General features: G+C 42.4%; 1 protein-coding gene across 1 annotated transcript in view; it reads left to right on the top strand.

Moving 5' to 3' along the window:
* bmt2 (base methyltransferase of 25S rRNA 2 homolog) overlaps positions 1-19,188 on the top strand; it is a 141,039-nt gene that overhangs the window by 64,076 nt on the left and 57,775 nt on the right. The window contains exon 3 of the mRNA XM_038779983.1: positions 1,286-1,465. Within this exon, the coding sequence (XP_038635911.1) occupies positions 1,286-1,465 (180 nt within the window). The remainder of the gene's footprint in view (positions 1-1,285; positions 1,466-19,188) is intronic.

Below are 19,188 nucleotides of genomic sequence, written 5' to 3'. Positions count from 1 at the left end.
TTAAGCAGCGCTGACTAATGACATCACCTGTATTTAAACGCTTCGGATTTGAGAAACCAATTATACCGCCTGAGTTATTAGAATGTGAATATTCTAATTAATTCGTTCTTTGTTAGTTATTGAACGACTACAACCAGTGTACTGAAGTAAATCTATGGGCCCTAATCGCTGTTCATTACAGTGCATATCATTCGATTGTTGTAAATCAACACATTCATGACTTACCGTGAGTCTTCTGTTTAACTGTCACACTTTACATGTAATTCTGTCACAGATGTAAAACCATCATATTTAAAAGTGAGATTAAGAAAGCCAAGCATTGGCCGGGAGCCTTCCGATTGACCCGAATAGTTTGTGAACAACTGCAATTATCTGAATACACATGTTTAGGATACACTCAAACAAGAGAGCTTGAGTTTTGATGCAGCACTCAGACTTTTGGGGGAAGAGAGTTACCGATCCCCATTACCCCTAGTGTGTGGGTGTGTGGTTGGGCTTCCTGATTTCACTCCTAAATCACTTAACTATAATTTCAAGATTTTGCCTCTTGTTCGGCATTGTTCAGCACATGCCCCTTGCTTCTGGTTCTAACGTTTGTGAGCTCACTTACCGTTATGAAACGACCACAGACCACGCATAGGCACAGATAAGATGCTGAGAACTGACAGAATTGAGTTAGTGTCTGGGGGAATACAACTTTGCTTCTTTAAAGAGGTGATATTTAAAAATTTGGAGCTGTTCCAAATTTGGGACGTCGGAACAAATTGGAAATTAGTCTGTATGTCCGAAAAAACAGTGAGAGGGTTGGAGTGACAGAAATAAATGCTTTGGCCTCTATTTGTCCATCTCTCTCTCTCTCTCTCTCTGTTTTCTGTCTCTGTTCTCTTGTTTCTCATTTTTCACAGTATCGTATCTCTCTGCTTGTTTTCTCTCACTAAAGGCGATAGAAATCAAATAAGTGATATACTATAAGCAGCGATTAAAGGGAATGTTCACTACCACTATGGATTCCAGGGTGACATTCTCTTGTTTTTTTTCCCCCTCACCCTCCAGTGAAGGAAAGTAATAGCGATACCTGGAATTAACAGCAGTCAAAATAGGCATGAGGTTACAATTCTTTGTCTGGCGGCTGTTTGACAACTGCCAAATGGAGGAGTGTTAAAAGCCTCAGTAAAAGTTCCTAACATGCATTGCAATTGTTCTTGCAGATGCAAAGCAAATAGCTTTGTGGGTAAACATGTATATATTGTTTCATGAGGCTGACCAGTTGTTCTTCCTTTTATAGTGTTTGTCAAGAATATTTACTGAATGGTGGATTGAAGAGAGTACTTGAAAAAGATGAGAAAAGGGCCAGGCTTGCGATTGCCATGGCTACTCCAACCTTCAATGTGCAAACATCTGAAAAGAACGATGAGCATTCTGCCTCGAATGGTATATTAATGAGTTTGGATGCTTCCATTACAAAGTAGGTGACATCAGCAGACTTCATTTATTCAAAATGCAATGGTATTCTGCTAAGGTTCTGGTCATTTGAAAGATTGCTGAAATAAAATGTATTAAACATCTCTTGGAACTGCCTTCACTTACGTAATCTGTGTTAAAGATGGTGCGAAACAGATGGGGGTCAGAATTATGTCATCTCACACTTGAGGCTTGTTAAGATTTTTTAAAAACTGCATCGCAATGTAGTCGGAGAATGTGAGAATAATCATTGATTTTGGACAGTGTGATAATTAGGTGTCCATTTTCCTCCTTTAATTCTTGCAACGTAGAACTGAAAACAAAGAAGTATTCCTTCTATTCGTCTACATTTTTGCTCAGGTTAACAAATGAAGTAAAATGATGTGAAATAGGACCTCCTAGTTGGGAACCGTGGCTCCATTATATTTAAAAAGAAATCTACATAATCAGATAAAATATTCATGCGCAATAAGGTATTGTAAATCAAAAGTTATGGTTGATTGAAAGCAAATTGCTTACAATCTATCTGTTCCAAAAAGAAAAATAATGAGAGAACGTTACTCGTTTGTATAATAGGATCTAAGGTCGTTCACTGACTCTGGTGCAGTGATGCAAGTTACAGAAATGACCAAAATACCAAAAACTGAATTGTTCTCACTAATAAATGGATTATAATAATATTAATAACAATGGAATGCTATCTTGTTGCTTTCATCAGTCTTTTATTGTCATAAGTAGGCTTACATTAACACTGCAGTGAAGTTGCTGTGAAAATTCCCTCGTCGCCACATTCTGGCGTCTGTTCGGGTACACCGAAGGAGAATTCAGAATGTCCAAATTACCTAATGGCACATCTTTCGGGATTTGTGGGAGGAAACCGGAGCACCCGGAGGAAATCCACACAGACACGGGGAGAACGTGCAGACTCCGCACAGACAGTGACCCAAGGCGGGAATCGAACCTGGGACCCTGGAGCTGTGAAGCAACAGTGCTAACCACTGTGCTATCCTGCTGCCCAATGCACTTCTTTCAGTTAAACAAATTCTTAGCAAACACTTGTATCATAATACTAAACATTTATAACTTTGAATTACCGATAATTTCAAGCTACTTAAACAAAAAAATCCCCAGGTCATACATGCGGTGCATCAAATGTGTTTGGGTTGGGCATTTCATGGAATAGTTGGAATTTTCAGCCCTGAAATTGTGTCAGTTTGTATTAAACAGCTGACCACCAGTGTGGTCAGTCTTATTTTTGAATTGAGTTCACAAAAACAGTACTAATCTAAAAGTAGAGTATGTAGGTAAGCAGCTTTGTATATTGAGTTTGAATTATGTTTGTGAGGAAGACTGAAAACTAATGGGATTAAGCCAATATTCTTGTATTTATTGTATAATGGATTTATTCAATCTCCTATTTATCAGTTAATGTATTTATTCAATCTCCATGCTAATTGTGCCGCTAACAATTTGTTTAGTCCCACTGTAAATGCTTCAAACTTATGTCCCATTGAGTGGACAATGTAGCAACTATGGTAAATTTTCAAAATGAAGCAGGTCATACGTCAGCGTTTTAGCTTATCTAACATTCTATCATTTTCTTACATTGTAAGTCCTGAGATGGCGCCTTCTCATGGTTGCTTTTTTTTCAGCTAGCTAATCCATATAGTATCACAAATACGGGCTAAACATTTAATGTTATCCATTTTAAGAGAGCTGATTTTAATGAGAGAGATTTTGGAAGAAATAGCAAGAAAAGATTTACTGCCATAGGTTGATATATAATGCACACCAAATGTATCCAAATATACTTAGTCTAACTGGAACCATCTTCAACATTTGTATTCATTGTCGTAATTTTATTTTATTTCATATCAATATACAAGATCACATCTGTAACCCCATTATGATGAACTTTGTGCTAAATGAATTCAATGGTATTACCTTTCACCCCCTTTGCACTTAATCAATTTCCAGCTCTAATGTGTTTTTTTTTTGATGACCCACATCTTCGTCTGCTTCATGCTGCTCCCGTGCAGCAGCTTCAATGCTGCCCCATGTAGGAAATGAAAACCACTGAAGAGACAAAAATCAGAAAAGCAGTGGGGTAAAAATGAAAAGAGAGTGGAACAGGGGCATGAGAATGAAGGAAACAGCAAGAAATGGAAGTGAAGGACAGAGTTAGAGAGTCAAATGTGGAGAAATAAAACAAAGTGCAAAAGAGGTAAAACAAATGAAAAGGGCATGATAAATGGAAAGGAATAAGGAGTGAAAGTGAAGCACAGAGAGAAATGTATGGAAAAATAAGCACTTTTTGTCATGACTTAGCACTGCCAATATAATTAACTAATTTGAGCAGCTGAGGTTTTGGTGGCCTCGACCCAAAATTGTTACTGAAATTTAAGGTCAAGAATTATAATTGGCTGGAGCAGGCGTTGGACCTTTAAATGTTCTACTAAACAAAATTAATATTGTGGTATCTGTTTTATACTTGCATTGTTTTCTTAGGAATCATATCTGAACACATGGTTCCCCCGTGTCCAGACAGATTTACCATCAATCTGAGGGAAATAGCTTTGCCTTTTACTTTTGTGAAAAATCAAAGCAGATTTTTAAAAATAGCAAAGCAGTAATAATTAGAACACAGCTAACTAAATGGCCAGCTACTGTACGCAGCTTGCACTGTAAGTCCAAACACTGCTGTTTTGACAATGTGCCATCTTTCCGCACTATACAGTATGTGGTCTAACAGAAACAAGTCTCACTACAATGCCGCTTGCTGTGTTGACACTTAAACATTGCCATGCATAATCTTTAGCAGTGATTCAACTTGACAGGCAAAGAGCTGACATTTTAATGAGGCACATTCTACGCTGAAAGGAGCTGCCAGTATATGAATACTATTTATCAAGGCATCCGATAATTTAACAAATATGATGGTGTGTCACATTTCTACTGTTAATTTTGTTCAGGAGGAATATAATATTGTCTGTTGTTGCAAAGCAGGATTCTGTGATGAATCCAAAATCCAAAAGTTGGCCTTAAGTTATATCAAAATGATATAACTTGCAAACATAGTCATAATTAAGTTTCAGGCAGAGGAGGCGGTGACGTAGTGGTATTGTCATGGTACGAGTAAACCAGAGACTCAGAGTAATGCTCTGGGGGTCCAGGTTCAAATCCTGCCAGTGCAGATGCTGAAATTTGAATTAAATAAAAATTTGGAATTTAAAAAAGGTCTAATTAATGATGACCATGAAGCGATTGTTGTAAAAACCCATCTGGTTCACTAATGTCCTTCAGGGAAGGAAACCTTCCATACCTTGTCTGGCCTACATGTGACTCCAGACCCACAGCAATGTGGTTGACTCTTATTTGCCTCCTCAAGGGCAATTAGGGATGGGCAATAAATGTTGGCACAGCCGGCAATGGCCACGTCCCATAAATGAATAAAGGAAAAGAGATTCTAATCACATGCTGAGCCACAAAGAAAGATTCCACGATTTAACTACAGCGCTCTTTTTCAGCAGAAAGCAGATATGATTGGAAAAGAACTGGCGACAGCATGAAGATTTTTTTTTTACGCAGCATGTTACGATGATTTGGAATGCACTGCACGAAAGGGCAATGGAAGAAAATTCAAAGTACCTTTCAATAGGGAACTGGAAAAATACTTGAAGGAAGATGTATAGAACTATGTAGAAAGAGATAGGGAATGGGATTCAGGGCTATGTGGAAAGAGCTGGGGAATGGGCAGCACGGTAGCACAGTGGTTAGCACAGTTGCTTCACAGCTTCAGGATCCCAGGTTCGACTCCCGGCTTGGGTCACTGTCTGTGGAGTCTGCACCTTCTCCCCGTGTCTGCGTGGGTTTCCTCCGGGTGCTTCTGTTTCCTCCCACAGTCCAAAGACATGCAGGTTAGATGGATTGCCCATGATAAATTGCCCTTAGTGGCCAAAAAGGTTAGGTGGAGTTAATGGGTTACGGGGCTAAAGGGGATGGTGGAGGCATGGGACTTAAGTAGGGTGCTCTTTACTGGGGCCGATGCAGACCCGAAGGGCTGAATGGCCTCTCCCTGCACTATTCTATGATTGGATGGCCCCAACAAAGAGGGGCGCGTGGGCTCAACAGCCACTCTCTGGGTTGTATCATTCTATGAACACTGCTGTTATCTGCATTTGAGAGCTAGCTATTTGCCTTTTGTTGGGCAGCGTAAAAGTGATAGCTTTGTGGAACCATCTTGGGTCATTTACTGAGGAGTATTATTTCTGCCTTCAGAAAATTATTTTGTTGGCCAATCTAATTGGATAAAAAGATTTTTTTTAAATAAATTAAGTTCATGTCTAAGAGGAAGATTATTTGATTTGGTTCTGAGAAACACCGTGGAAGAAATAAACTGGAAAAAATGACTATAACATAGACTCGATCTGAAAATAGATATGGATAATTAAGATACAACAGTAAGACAACTGGAGTGGAAAAGACTGTTCAGTAAGAAAGAAGAGATTGACTCAAATTAACTGGGTAGAAAGCTCAGTGGGAAGGAAAGATGGATCAACAGTGCCAAATCCTCAAACAGTAGATAGAATGCACTAATAAATTTAGTTAAAGTTTCCGAGGAAAATAGATCACATGTAAACCGAAGCTTGAAAGAGAGGTTACTTGTATAACTAGGACTAACACTGTGAAACAAAATTGTAAGGAATATAGAAGATGCTTTGAAACCAGAGTTTAGAAGGGCCAGAAGAAATATGGAAAAAGCCAACAAACAAATAATATGGAGGGATGTACTGAGGGTTTTTATACATACATTCAAATTTGTGGAAAACTTAATTGTGGAGGATGGAGATGTTAATTAAATATTATCTGTTAATTGTTACAAAGAATGGGGAAGTGAAAATGTCAATGAAAAACAGAAGGGAGTGGGAAAATGGATAAAGATAGGACATTTTCCTTGCATGGTCCCGCATTAAGCTAACTGGTCTATAATTTACCCGTTTATTCTTTTTTGCTTTCTTGGACAGCGTAACAAAAGAGAAGAAATCGGTTATGAAAATGTGAGCAGAATTCAAGGCGGTTACGTCACTGGGCCCTGCTTAGATGAACTCTAGGATTTTGAAGTAATTCAAAGAGAGGCTAATAGAGAATTTTAAGCCCCTTTCAAATGCAAACTGTGTTTGAAGATGGATGCAACTGTGAAAAGCTCTGTCCAAGAAGGCAGAAAAGAATCAATTTGTAAACTATGGACCAGTTAGTTTAATGACGAATATTGAAAAATGCTTGGGGCTAAGCCTACTGTTCAGAGTCAAGAGGAGGTTGTGAATGATCATGCAATTCAATTTTGTCTCCTTTTCTACCACTGCCCTATCTAATATCAGGTGTGATGGTGATAACAAACCAGCCTTAAAACAGTATGGCATTGTGTCAGACGTTCAAAGATAACCTGCAGAGACATTTTAATGGCAAATTGTATTCGGCAAATATAATCAAATCTGTCTTGAAAAGAAGTGACTATTCAAATACTGGAAATATTTTGGTGGTATAGTATAGTATTTTGAGGCTCAACTTCTCAAATGTTCTCACAGCCAGCCTCCCTGTCTCAATCTTCAACTCATTAAAATTGCCACAACTGGCATACATACCTGTATGAATACACCCAGATCAATTCTGTCCTCTCCAACTCCACTGGCGTCTTGTGCCCCGATCAAGAGTCGTCAGGCACCTTCGCTTTTAAATTCCGCCATGGCCTCAAACACTTGTCTCGGTTGCTCTCCACCTGCTGTGCATCATGCATAAATCTTCTTGGCAGCTTCGCTTTCATCCAGTAGTTTCTTGCCCTATGGAGTCCTTTGCCAAGTTCCCCCCTTTTCCAAACCCTTCCCTTGTGTTGTATTCTCAATGTGCCACAAAAAGAAAAGGTAGCGGTGCCGCTCACTTGGGTTTCTTCCAAAAACAATGCAATGTTTATTCGGGATGTCGCTCACACAAAACAAAGATGGAGAACTAAAGTCTGCGCAAATGCCCTGCTGACGTCACTACAGATCACGTGACGCTTCGCCAACAGGGATGAATTACTTGAATACATAATACCTTTGTCTCTGAGCCCAGTTCCATTTTCTCTGCATCTTCCTGCAAGTGAGATGAGCCACAGAAATGTAAGTTGTTGGTATGTGATGAGTTTGGGCTGTGATATTGAAAGGTCTAAAGTCATTGATTGTTTTCCAATGTGCAATAATGTATGTACTTTGGAAAAGTACACATCTGATCTTATACTGTTCGAAAGAAGTAAAGTGGCTTAAAACCAAAATAACTAGACTGATGATAATCATTTACATAAATTTCCTGTGCGAATAATCACATTGCTGCAAAACTTTGGTCAGTTTAGTTGAAATGTAAGGGTAATCTTTGTTATCACAAGTAGGCTTACATTAACACTGCAATGAAGTCATCACATTCCAGCGCCTGTTCGAGTACACTGAGGGAGAATTCAGAATGTACAAATTACCTAACAGTGCGTCTTTCGGGACTTGTGGGAGGAACCCGGAGGAAACCCATTCAGACACAGGGAGAAGATGCAGACTCCGCACAGACAGTAACCCAAGCCAGGATTCGAACCTGGGACCCTGGAGCTGTGAAGCAACCGTGCTAACCACTGCGCTAATGTGCCACCTATGTGTATATATATATATATCTGTGTGTGTATATATATATATATATATATATCTCTAATATATAGATGCATATAATTCATGATGGACAGATTTGAAGCCGATTAATTAAGTGAATATTTTTATCCTGAATGACTCATTTGGTTTCCCTGTGTCCTTGGTTAGACACTTGAAAAGTATTCAGCACTTGTTGCCATACAGAATTATGATGCAGTACTTGTCCAGTAGCCTTGCCTTAAAGAGGGATAGCTTCATAAATAGATTGTTGTGACTTAGAATCCTAAAGCTGTCAGAGATTGTAATGAATGTTGTCAGTGGTCTGCTACAGTGCTGGCTAAAATGTCTATGTAACTGGAATAATCCATTTAAGGAAAAAGAGAGATGGGAAGAATGGATCATCTGTATTCTTTTTTTCCCTTTAAATCTCTTTATGAATTAAGATCCAAGGGGGTGGAGGCTAGGGCAGTTGCATGCTCATCCTGTAGGATGTGGGTGGTGAGGGATACCACCAGTGTCCCCGCTGACTTTACCTGCGGGAAGTGCACCCAACTCCAACTCCTCCTAGGCCGCGTTAGGGAACTGGAGCTGGATGAACTTCGGATCATCCGGGAGGCAGAGGGGGTGATAGAGAAGAGTTACAGGGAGGTAGCCACACCCAAGGTACAGGACAAAAATGGTTACAGTCAGGGGAAGGAAAACGAATGGGCAGACAGTGCAGGGATCCCTCGTGGCCGTTCCCCTTCAAAACAAGTATACCGTTTTGGATGCTGTTGGTGAGGGGGGAATGACCTACCGGGGGAAGGCCTTAGCGGTCAGGTCTCTGGCACTGAGCCTGGCTCTGTGGCTCAGAAGGGAAGGGGGGAGAGTAAAAAAGCAATAGTGACAGGAGACTCAATGGTTAGGGGAATAGATAGGAGATACTGTGGTCGCGAGCGAGACTCCCGGAAGGTATGTTGCCTCCCGGGTGCCAGGGCCAAGGATGTTTTGGATTGAGTCTACAAGATTATTAAGGTGGCGGGTGAGCATCTAGAAGTCATGGTGCACATGGGCACCAACGACATAGCTAAGAAAAGGGTTGAGGACTTTAAAAGTGATTTTATAGAGTTAGGTTGGAAGCTAAAGAGCAGGACAAGCAGAGTAGCGATCTCAGGATTGCTACCGGTGTGTTTTTGTAAATCCACCACTCTGTCTTAGAATTCCCCCTATACCAAAAAGGGCCGATATTCCAAATGGTGAACAGGGATTCTCACTCCCTGACTCTGATGCAGGCTTCGGTGGGTGCTATTCAGGTCAAACTATATTTCCAAGTTATTCCCCGGTATAACCCATACCTTCACCGAAGAATTTTACCTACTTACCCCTTAATAGCATCGATGTCCTGGGTCCTGCGTTATTAAGGAAGTGAAGTAAGCTAATAACCACTTTTTCAGATTAAGTTATTTTATTATTATACTTTTTTTTCTTTAAGTTGCAAACACTTTCTTTACAGAAAGGAAAAACGATTAGTGATTCTGGCTGCTGCTGGTTTGTTGTAGGGACCTTCAGACTCTCTCTCTCTTGTAGTTCTCCTCCCCTTCTCTCCTGTTGCTGTTTCTCTGTTTTCTCTGTTCTCTGTGTTCTGTCCTCTGTCCTCCCCATTGTTGCTGGTTTGTTGTAGGGACCTTCAGACTCTCTCTCTCTCTCTCTCTTTTAGTTCTCCTCCTCATTCTTGCTGGCGTTGATCTTCGAGCCTTCCACCTCCTTGAGGGGAGCGGAGCTCCCCCGGGCCGTGCTCCGGCCACCAGCTGTTGCTGCCTCGCGTTCTGCTGCTCCCTGTTTCTGCCTCGCGCGTGGGGGGAGGGGAAGGAGCGAGGGAAGCCCGCGTTTAGTGATTTTTGGCGGGAGAGATCGGGACCTCCGATAGGGGATGGGCTACGGGACTTAAAGGGGCATGGTGGGACACAACCAGGCCAATGGGTCACCCTCTATTCAGTACATCACGGTGCTTCAACACAGCACAAAGACATCTATGCAAACTCTCTTTTTCTTTTTCCCTTTCTCCTGCTGCAGGTTGTAATAACAATTCTGACAGACTGAAATTGACTGCATTTTTGACAGAAGAGCTGATCACAGTTTCTGCACTTTTCAGCTGCCACCAACCTCTTGTGGGATCTTTCCCTGCACTCTCCCAGACCAGATATTGGCAGACTTCTATGTTTCAAATGACACATTCTGTATTTTCCAGAACAGGTGCCACGTGTAAGTGAGGCAAGGAACAGAGAGCGAGTGCAGCTGAACACGTGGCTACAGGGCTGGTGCAGGAGGGAAGGCTTCATACATGTGGATCATTGGGATATCGTCTGGGGAAGGTGGGACCTGTACATGAAGGACGGATTACACCTAAACTGGAGGGGCACCAATATCCTTGGTGGGAGGTTTGCTAGAGCTCTTTGGGATGGTTTAAACTAGTTTGGCAGGGGGATGGGAACCAGAGCTATGGATCAGAGGATAGGGTAGCTGTTGAACAGGCAGAAATAGTATGCAGCAAGTCTGTCAGGAAGGATAGGTAGTTGAGAGGGCAAAGTTGCACTCAGTGGAATGGGTTAAAGTGTGTCTGTTTCAATGCAAGGACTATCGGGAATAAGGGAGATGAACTTAGAGCATGGATCAGTAAATGGAACTATAATGTTGTGGTCATTACGGAGACACGGATTTCACAGGGGCAGGAATGGCTGTTAGATGTTCCGAGGTTTAAATGTCTTCAGAAGAATAGGGAGGGAGGTAAAAGAGGAGGGGGAGTGCACTGTTAATTTAGGGAGTGCACCACAGCAGCAGGAAAGGAGGTAGTTGAGGAGGGTCTGTCTGCTGAGTCAGTATGGGTGGAAGTCAGAAACAAGAAAGGATCAGTTACTTTATTGGGAATTTTCTATAGACCCCCCCAATAGAGGAACAGATTGGGCGGCAGATCTGGGAAAAGTGCAGAAGTAACAGAGTTGTTGCAATCTCCTCCCTTGCTTCCCGTGGTAACCTTGGGGATATCCCATCACGCCCAGGGGACTTATCTATTCTGATGCTTTTCAAAATTTCCAGCACATCCTCCTTCTTAAAATTAACCTGTTTGAGTTTGCTTCAACTTCCCTAATATTGACTGGAACCTCCTTAGTGCAAATGGTTTGGATGGAGCAGATTTTGTCAGGTGTGTACAGGAAGGATTCCTGACTCAACATGTTGATAGGCCGACTAGGGGAGGCCATATGGGACTTGGTGCTCGGCAACGAACCAGGCCAGGTGTCAGATGTCTCGGTGGGAGAGCATTTCGGTGACAGTGACCACAACTCCTTGACCTTTATCGCAGTCATGGAGAGGGATAGGAACACACAGTATGGGAAGATATTTAATTGGGGGAGGGGAAATTATACTGCGGAGCATCACGTGGGAACAATTGTTCTTGGGGAAATGCACAACAGTAATGTGGGGATTATTTAAGGAGCACTTGCTGCGAGTGCTGAATAGTTTTGTCCCACTGAGACGAGGAAGGAATGGTAAGGTGAAGGAGCATCGGATGACGAGGAGTGGAGCTTCTAGTCAAGAGGAAGAAGGAAGCTTACGTAAGGTTGAGGAAGCGAGGATCTGACTCAGCTCTAGAGGGTTACAAGGTAGCCAGGAAGGAACTCAAAAATGGACTGAGGAGAGCTAGAAGGGGGCATGAAAAAGACCTGGTGGGAAGGATTAGGGAAAACCCCAAGGCGTTCTATACTTATGTGAGAAATATGAAGATGATCAGAGTAAGAGTAGGGACGATCAGGGATAGTGGAAGGAACTTGTGCCTAGAGTCTGAGGAGATGGGGGAGGCACTAAATAAATACTTTGCTTCAGTATTCACTAGAGGGAGGGACCTTGTTGCTCATGAGAACAGTATGAACCAGGTTAATAGACTCAAACAGGTTACTTTTAAGAAGGAGGATGTGCTGGAAATTTTGAAAAGCATCAGAATAGATAAGTCCCCTGGGCGTGATGGGATATCCCCAAGGTTACCACGGGAAGCAAGGGAGGAGATTGCTGTGCCGTTGGCGATGATCTTTGCGTCCTCACTCTCCACTGGAGTAGTACCGGATGATAGGAGGGAGGCCAATGTTGTTCCCCTGTTCAAGAAAGGGAATAGGGAAATCCCTGGGAATTACAGACCCATCAGTCATACGTCTGGTGAGCAAAATATTGGAAAGAATTCTGAGAGATAGGATTTATGATTATTTAGAAAAACATAGTTTGATTAAAGATAGTCAGCATGGCTTTGTGAGGGGCAGGTCATGCCTCACAAGCATCATTGAATTCTTTGAGGATGTGATGAGACACATTGATGAAGGTCGGGCAGTGGATGTGGTTTATATGGATTTCACAGTAAGGCATTTGATAAGGTTCCCTATGGTAGGCTCATTCAGAAAGTTAGGGGGCATGGGATACAGAGAAATTTGGCTGTCTGGATACAAAATTGGCTAGCCGAAAGAAGACAGCGAGTGGTCGTGGAATGAAAGTATTCCGCCTGGAGGTTGGTGACCAGTGGTGTCCCGCAAGGATCTGGTCTGGGACCTCTGCTCTTTGTGGTTTTTATAAATGACTTGGATGAGGAAGTGGAAGGATGGGTTAGTAGGTTTGCTGATGACACGAAGGTTGGGGGAGTTGTAGATAGTATTGAGGGTTGTTGCAGGTTACAGCAGGACATTGACAGGATGCAGAGCTGGGCTGAGAAGTTGCAGGTGGAGTTTAACCTTGATAAATGTGAAGTGATTCATTTTGGAAGGTCGAATTTGAATGCTGAGTACAGGGTTAAAGGCAGGATTCTTGGAAGTGTGGAGGAACAGAGGGATCTTAGGGTCCACGTACATAGATCCCTCAAAGTTGCCACCCAGGTTGATAGGGTTGTTAAGAAGGCGTATGGTGTGTTGGCTTTCATTGACAGGGGGATTGAGTTTAAGAGCCGCGAGGTTTTGCTGCAACTTTATAAAACTCTAGTTAGACCACACTTGGAATATTGTGTCCAGTTCTAGTCGCCTCATTATAGGAAGGATTGCTTTGGAGAGGGTACAGAGGAAGTTTACCATGATTCTGCCTGGACTGGAGGGCATGTCTTATGAAGAAAGGTTGAGGGAACTAGGGCTTTTCTCACTGGAGCGAAGAAGGCAGAGAGGTGACTTAATAGAGGTGTACAAGGTGATGAGAGGCGTGGATAACCAGAGACTTTTCCCCTGGGTGGAAATGGCTGTCACGAGGGGAAATAATTTTAAGGTGATTGGAGGAAGGTATAGGGGAGATGTCAGAGGTAGGTTCTTTACACAGAGTGGTGGGTGTGTGGAATGCACTGCCAGCAGTGGTGGTGGTCAGAGTCATTAGGAACATTTAAGCGACTCTTAGACAGGCACATGGACAGCAGTAAATTGAAGGGTTGGAGGTTAGGTTGATAGATTAGGATAAATGGTCGGCACAACATCGTGGGCTGAAGGGCCTGTATTCCACTGTACTGTTCAATGTATTGCTCCAACAAGTGCACTTCTTGTTAGTTGACAATCGAGCATTGGCATTGGTTGCCTGAATGACCTACCATGATCTTTGATTGGAAGTCATACCTTTGTGTTTTTCTGATGGGGTTAGGGAAAACATTTGGTGTCTGACACTTTCAGCACTATTTGTTCTCTGCTTATATTTAATACATCTTTACATAACATTGAAACTTGAAAATGTAAACCTAAAAGTGTGACTCCTTTAGTTTTATGCACAAAGCCAGCTGATTGTTCTGCCATTTTAGTTGATATAGAAATACAGAAATGCATTGTAGCTGGCGTCTGATTAACTGTAACAGTGTGACTGACTAACATTTTGCTGGGAAAATGGTGTGCATTTTGTCCTTTGCATATATGTCACCATTATAGTTTGACCTGAGAGCTTGTCACAGCAAATACAAGGATGTTTGCATTTTCAATAGTATAGAACGAAGAACAATACAGCACAGGAACAGGCCCTTCAGTCCTCCAAGCCTGTACCGGTCATGATACTAACCTTTGCCAAAAACCTCAGCACTTCCTTGTGCCATATCCCTCTATATCCATCCAATCCATGTGTTAATCAAGATGTCTTTTGAATGCCGTTAATGTATCTGCTTCCACAACCTCCCCTGGCAACGCGTTGTAGGCACTCACCACCCTCTGTTTAAAAAAAAAACCTGCCTCGCACATCTCCTATAAACTTTGCCCAATGGACCTTAAACCTGTGACCCTGGTGATTTACCTTTCCACCCTGGGAAAGAGTGCCTGCTCATCCACTCTATCCATGCCCATCATAATCTTGTTGACCTCTATCAGGTCACCCCTCACCCTCCGCGTTCTAATGAAAACAGTCTGTCTATTCAGCCTCTCCCTGTAGCTAACACCCTCCAGACCAGGCAACATCATGGTAAACCTCCTCTGCACCCTCTCCAAAGTCTTCACATCCTTCTGGTAGTGTGCTGACCAGAATTGTGAGCAATATTCCAAGTGCGGCCTTACCACTGTAGCATGACTTGCCAGTTTTTATACTCGATGCCCCGTCCAATGAAGGCAAGCATTCCCTATGCTTTCTTGACTACGTTGTCCACATGTGTTGTGACCTTCAAAGATCTGTGGACCTGCAAGCCCAGATCTTCAACTTTCTATATTCCTAAGAGTTTTACCATTTATGGTATATTTCCCCTCTGTTAGACCTACCAAAATGCATTATCTCACATTTGTCCGGATTAAACTCCATTTGCTATTTCTCTACCCAAGTCTCCAACCTATCTATGTCCTGCTGTATCTTCTGACAATCTCAACACTATCTGCCACTCCACCAACCTTGGTGTCATCCACGAACTTACTAACCAGACCGACTACATTTTCCTCCAAATCGTTTATGTACACCACAAACAACAGAGTCCCAAGCACCGATCCCTGTGGAACACCACTAGTCGCAATCTTCCATTCAAAAAAACACCCTTCTACTGCTACCCTTTGACTTCTGTGACCGAGCCAGTTCTGTATCCATCTTACCACCTCACCTCTGATCCCGTGTGACTTCACCTTTTGTACTAGTCTGCGATGAGGTACCTTGTCAAAGGCTTTACTGAAGTCCATGTAAACAACATTCACCACCCTCCCCTCATAATCATCTTTGTCACCTCCTCAAAAAACTCGAGCAAGTTAGTGAGGCACGACCTCCCCTTCACAAAACCACACTGTCTATCGCTTATGAGTCCATTTGTTTCCAAACAGGTATAAATCCTGTCCCTGAGAATTCTCTCCAATAATTTACCTACTACCGATGTGAGGCTCACCGGCCTATAGTTTCCAGGATTATTCCTGCTCCCTTTCTTAAACAGCGGTACCACATCAGCCATTCTCCAGTCCTCTGGGATCTCACCTGTAGTCAATGAGGATACAAAGAAGTCAGTTAAGGCCCTAGCAATTTCCTCCCTTGCTTCCCACAGTATTCTGGGATGAATCCCATCTGGCCCAGGAGACATATCTACTTTAATATCTTTTAAAAGACCCAATACCACCTCCTTTTCAATGTTAACATGATCCAGACTGTCCACACATCCTACCCAAAATTCAACTTCCACAAAGTCCCTTTCTTTAGTGAACACTGATGCAAAGTCCCTCACCCATTTCCTCTGGCTCAACACATTGATTCCCCCACTCTCCTTAAGTGGTCCAATCCTTTCCTGTTGCCAGTAATCAGATTGGAATTTGAAAAATATATAAATTATCATTAATACTTGCAATTAGTAGAACACGTTCAATACTTGGAAGGGCAGCACAGCACAGTGGCCAGCACTGTTGCTTCACAGCACCAGGGCCCCGGATTCGATTCCCGCTAGGGTCACTGTCTGCGGAGTTTGCACATTCTCCCCGTGTGTGCGTGGGTTTCCTCCGGGTGCTCCAGTTCCCTCCCACAAGTCCCGAAAGATGTGCTTGTTAGATGAATTGGACATTCTGAATTCTCCATCTGTGCACCCAAACAGGCGCCGGAGTGTGGCAACTGGGGGATTTTCCACAGTAACTTCATTGCAGTGTCAATGTGAGCACACTTGGGACAATAATAAAGATTACAATAAAAAACATATTTTTGTTTATGTTCGTTTGCAGAATAAAGTATGTTATACTAAGTGTTCATAATTAGGGGCTGTTTAGCACAGGGCTAAATCGTTGGCTTTGAAAGCAGACCAAGCAGACCAGAGGTTAGATTCCTGTAACAGCCTTCCCGAACAGGTGCCGGAATGTGGCGACTAGGGGCTTTTCACAGTAACTTAATTTGAAGCCTACTTGTGACAATAAGCGATTTTCATTTCATTTCATGTAGTTTGGCGTGCTTTTTTTCATTCATTCATGGGACGCGAGTGTCGCAGGCTGGGCCAGCATTTATTGCTCATCCTTAATTGCCCTTGAGGGGGCAGTTAAGAGTCAACCACATTGCTGTGGATCTAGAGTCACATATAGGCCAGACCGGGTTAGGACAGCAGATTTCCTCCCCTAAATGAAATCAAATGAAATGAAAATTGCTTATTGTCACGAGTAGGCTTCAAATGAAGTTACTGTGAAAAGCCCCTAGTCGCCACATTCCGGCGCCTGTTCAGGGAGGCTGTTACGGGAATCGAACCGTGCTGCTGGCCTACTTGGTCTGCTTTCAAAGCCAGTGATTTAGCCCTGTGCTAAACAGCCCAGGACATTAGTGAACCAGATTTTTTTTTTTTTTGACGATGATGGGCAATGGTTTCATAGTCATCATTATCCTTTTAATTCAAGACTTTTATTGAATTCAAATTTCACCACCTGCAATGACTGGATTTGAACCTGGGACCCCAGAGCAGTACTCTGGGTCTCTGGATTACTAGTCCAGTGACAATACCACTACACCACCACCTCCCTTAAAGGTGTTTTATTTTTATCAACTTGGCCTTTCGGCAATTGACAGGACAGCATTGCGGAGTGGTTTTGGGAGTGAAGTAAAGAGTCGATTTAACATCAGAATGACAAAAGTAAGTACTCTCACAGTTTTGAGGGTACGGAGAAAAGGAAGGGTTATGTCATGCCACGTTTACAGCAGAGGAAGAGAGAGAGATGATCTGGACTAGCACTGACCGTGTGAACACTGAATTAATAAAGAGAGATACAAGAACATTCATCAAGGAGAAATTGGCTTGCGGTCAGCGGTGAGAGGTTGCCTACGGAGTAGCAAGCTGCTTCTCGGATTGCAAGAAAGATATTAATTTCCTATGTCCATTATTCTTGGCAAATTTATGTTAATTTAACAAGTGGCCATGTTATCATAAATTCAACAGCGTATTGCATCCTAATGCTCAAGACTCTTGTGCATCACCATGCTGAGCAGGATATGCCAAGTACAAAGGCAAAGCAGCTGTAAAGCTATTTATGCTAGTAAAGTTATGAATTATTTACCTGAGAGATTTTGATCACTATCCCTCGAGTGGACTTGAGTATTGCAAAAAATATTGCTATGACTCTGCCAGCAAAGTTATTGGCTGGGTATGAGAAAATGAGTCATATGTTACATAAAAATGTATGCATGCAACTTGGCATGTAATCAGAAAGGTTTATTATAAGCTGTTGAACACAGATGGGCTGTTCAATATCAGAAAGACCTTTTGATGCTTCATATTTTGGACGAATAACAATGAATGAAATATGCTTACAGTGCAATCCTACCAGGCTGAACAATTATTTGGCACTTGGCATTATCTTGGGTAGAGAAAATACACTTGCAGTGACTGCCTATCTACGGTCCTGCTTAATGCCTTTTGGGACAAATAACATGACTCAAAAATCCTGATCAAAAAATGTCAATGACGTTCATGTAAACCACACAGTAATTTTAAACCTGACCAGCCAGTAAATTATTCAAAAGGAATTGGAACATGCTGGCCTAGATTTTGCGGCGGTAGTGATGGCGAAACAGTCAGCCATCATTATTCCTCTGAAACTGACAAGTGACTTTTGTCCAGACATGGACAGATAAACTCCGAAATCCTGAAGTTGTAGGCAGTGATCCTCTGCTTTTTCCACAACGTGTGATGTTGACATCCCCCTCCTTAGGACAGTGGTTCCCAACTTTTGTTTATGCCATGTCACACCTATATGCTATAAAACATTTTGAGGCACGCCTCCTGTTTTCTCCAACTGAACTACCCTCTTGCAAAAGCCTTTTATCTCTAAAACCTCCACAAAAAAAGATGCCATTTAAGACAATTTGCATTAGTTTAAGAAGTTTACAGTGAAAGCCTCATCACAATTTCCATGTCAAATACAATATTAGAGCCTGTTTCTCCTTTTCTTAACTTGGTTCCTGTTTCTTACCCCTGTCTTCTTCTCTTCTGGGAACTTTGTCTTTTTTCTTTACTTCTTCCTTGCTCCTCCAAGGCTTTTGCGCCCTTTTTGTGTTTTTGCGTAGGCGCACGTGGCCTTTGTCTTCAATTCCGTGGTCGTCATCTCCAATTCCCAAAGAACCTGAAATCTCCTGGGCCTGTGTCAGCCAGGAAAGGACTGCATATGCGTAGTTAGGAATGTTTTATGTTGGTAATCTGAACCGTGCATGCAGCGACTGGGAAAGGGCCCCGCATGCACCGTGCGCCTGATCAATGACAAAAAAAGGGAATTGCACGTTGTGTGCCCATGCTCAAATGGCGCATACGCGGGAGGCCCGAGGTTCATTGGGATTTGGCGATGCCAACCATTGAGCTGAAAACAAAGATTAAATTTTATTTATTTATATTAATGTTTAATCATTTTGAATCTTATTTTGCGGCACACTTGGGGAGCCTTCACAGCACACACGGTGTGCTGTTGAGAATCTCTGCCTAAGGTGCAGTCAATTGAAAATCTATCAACAGGCAAGATCGTCCATTCTTCTGCTCCTAATATCAGTTAAAAAGCCCTTGACGATCTCCCACCCTCTTGCCTGAGGTGTAACTGGATAATTAACTGTGAGCTAAGTAACTTATAAATAGCCTCAATGACCCTGAAAAAATAGTTCTAAATTTGGTGGGAGTTCAAATTTC

This window comes from Scyliorhinus canicula, chromosome 20, assembly GCF_902713615.1.
Source record: "Scyliorhinus canicula chromosome 20, sScyCan1.1, whole genome shotgun sequence".
NCBI lineage: Eukaryota > Metazoa > Chordata > Chondrichthyes > Carcharhiniformes > Scyliorhinidae > Scyliorhinus > Scyliorhinus canicula.
This window is presented reverse-complemented; position numbering and strand designations above follow the sequence as displayed.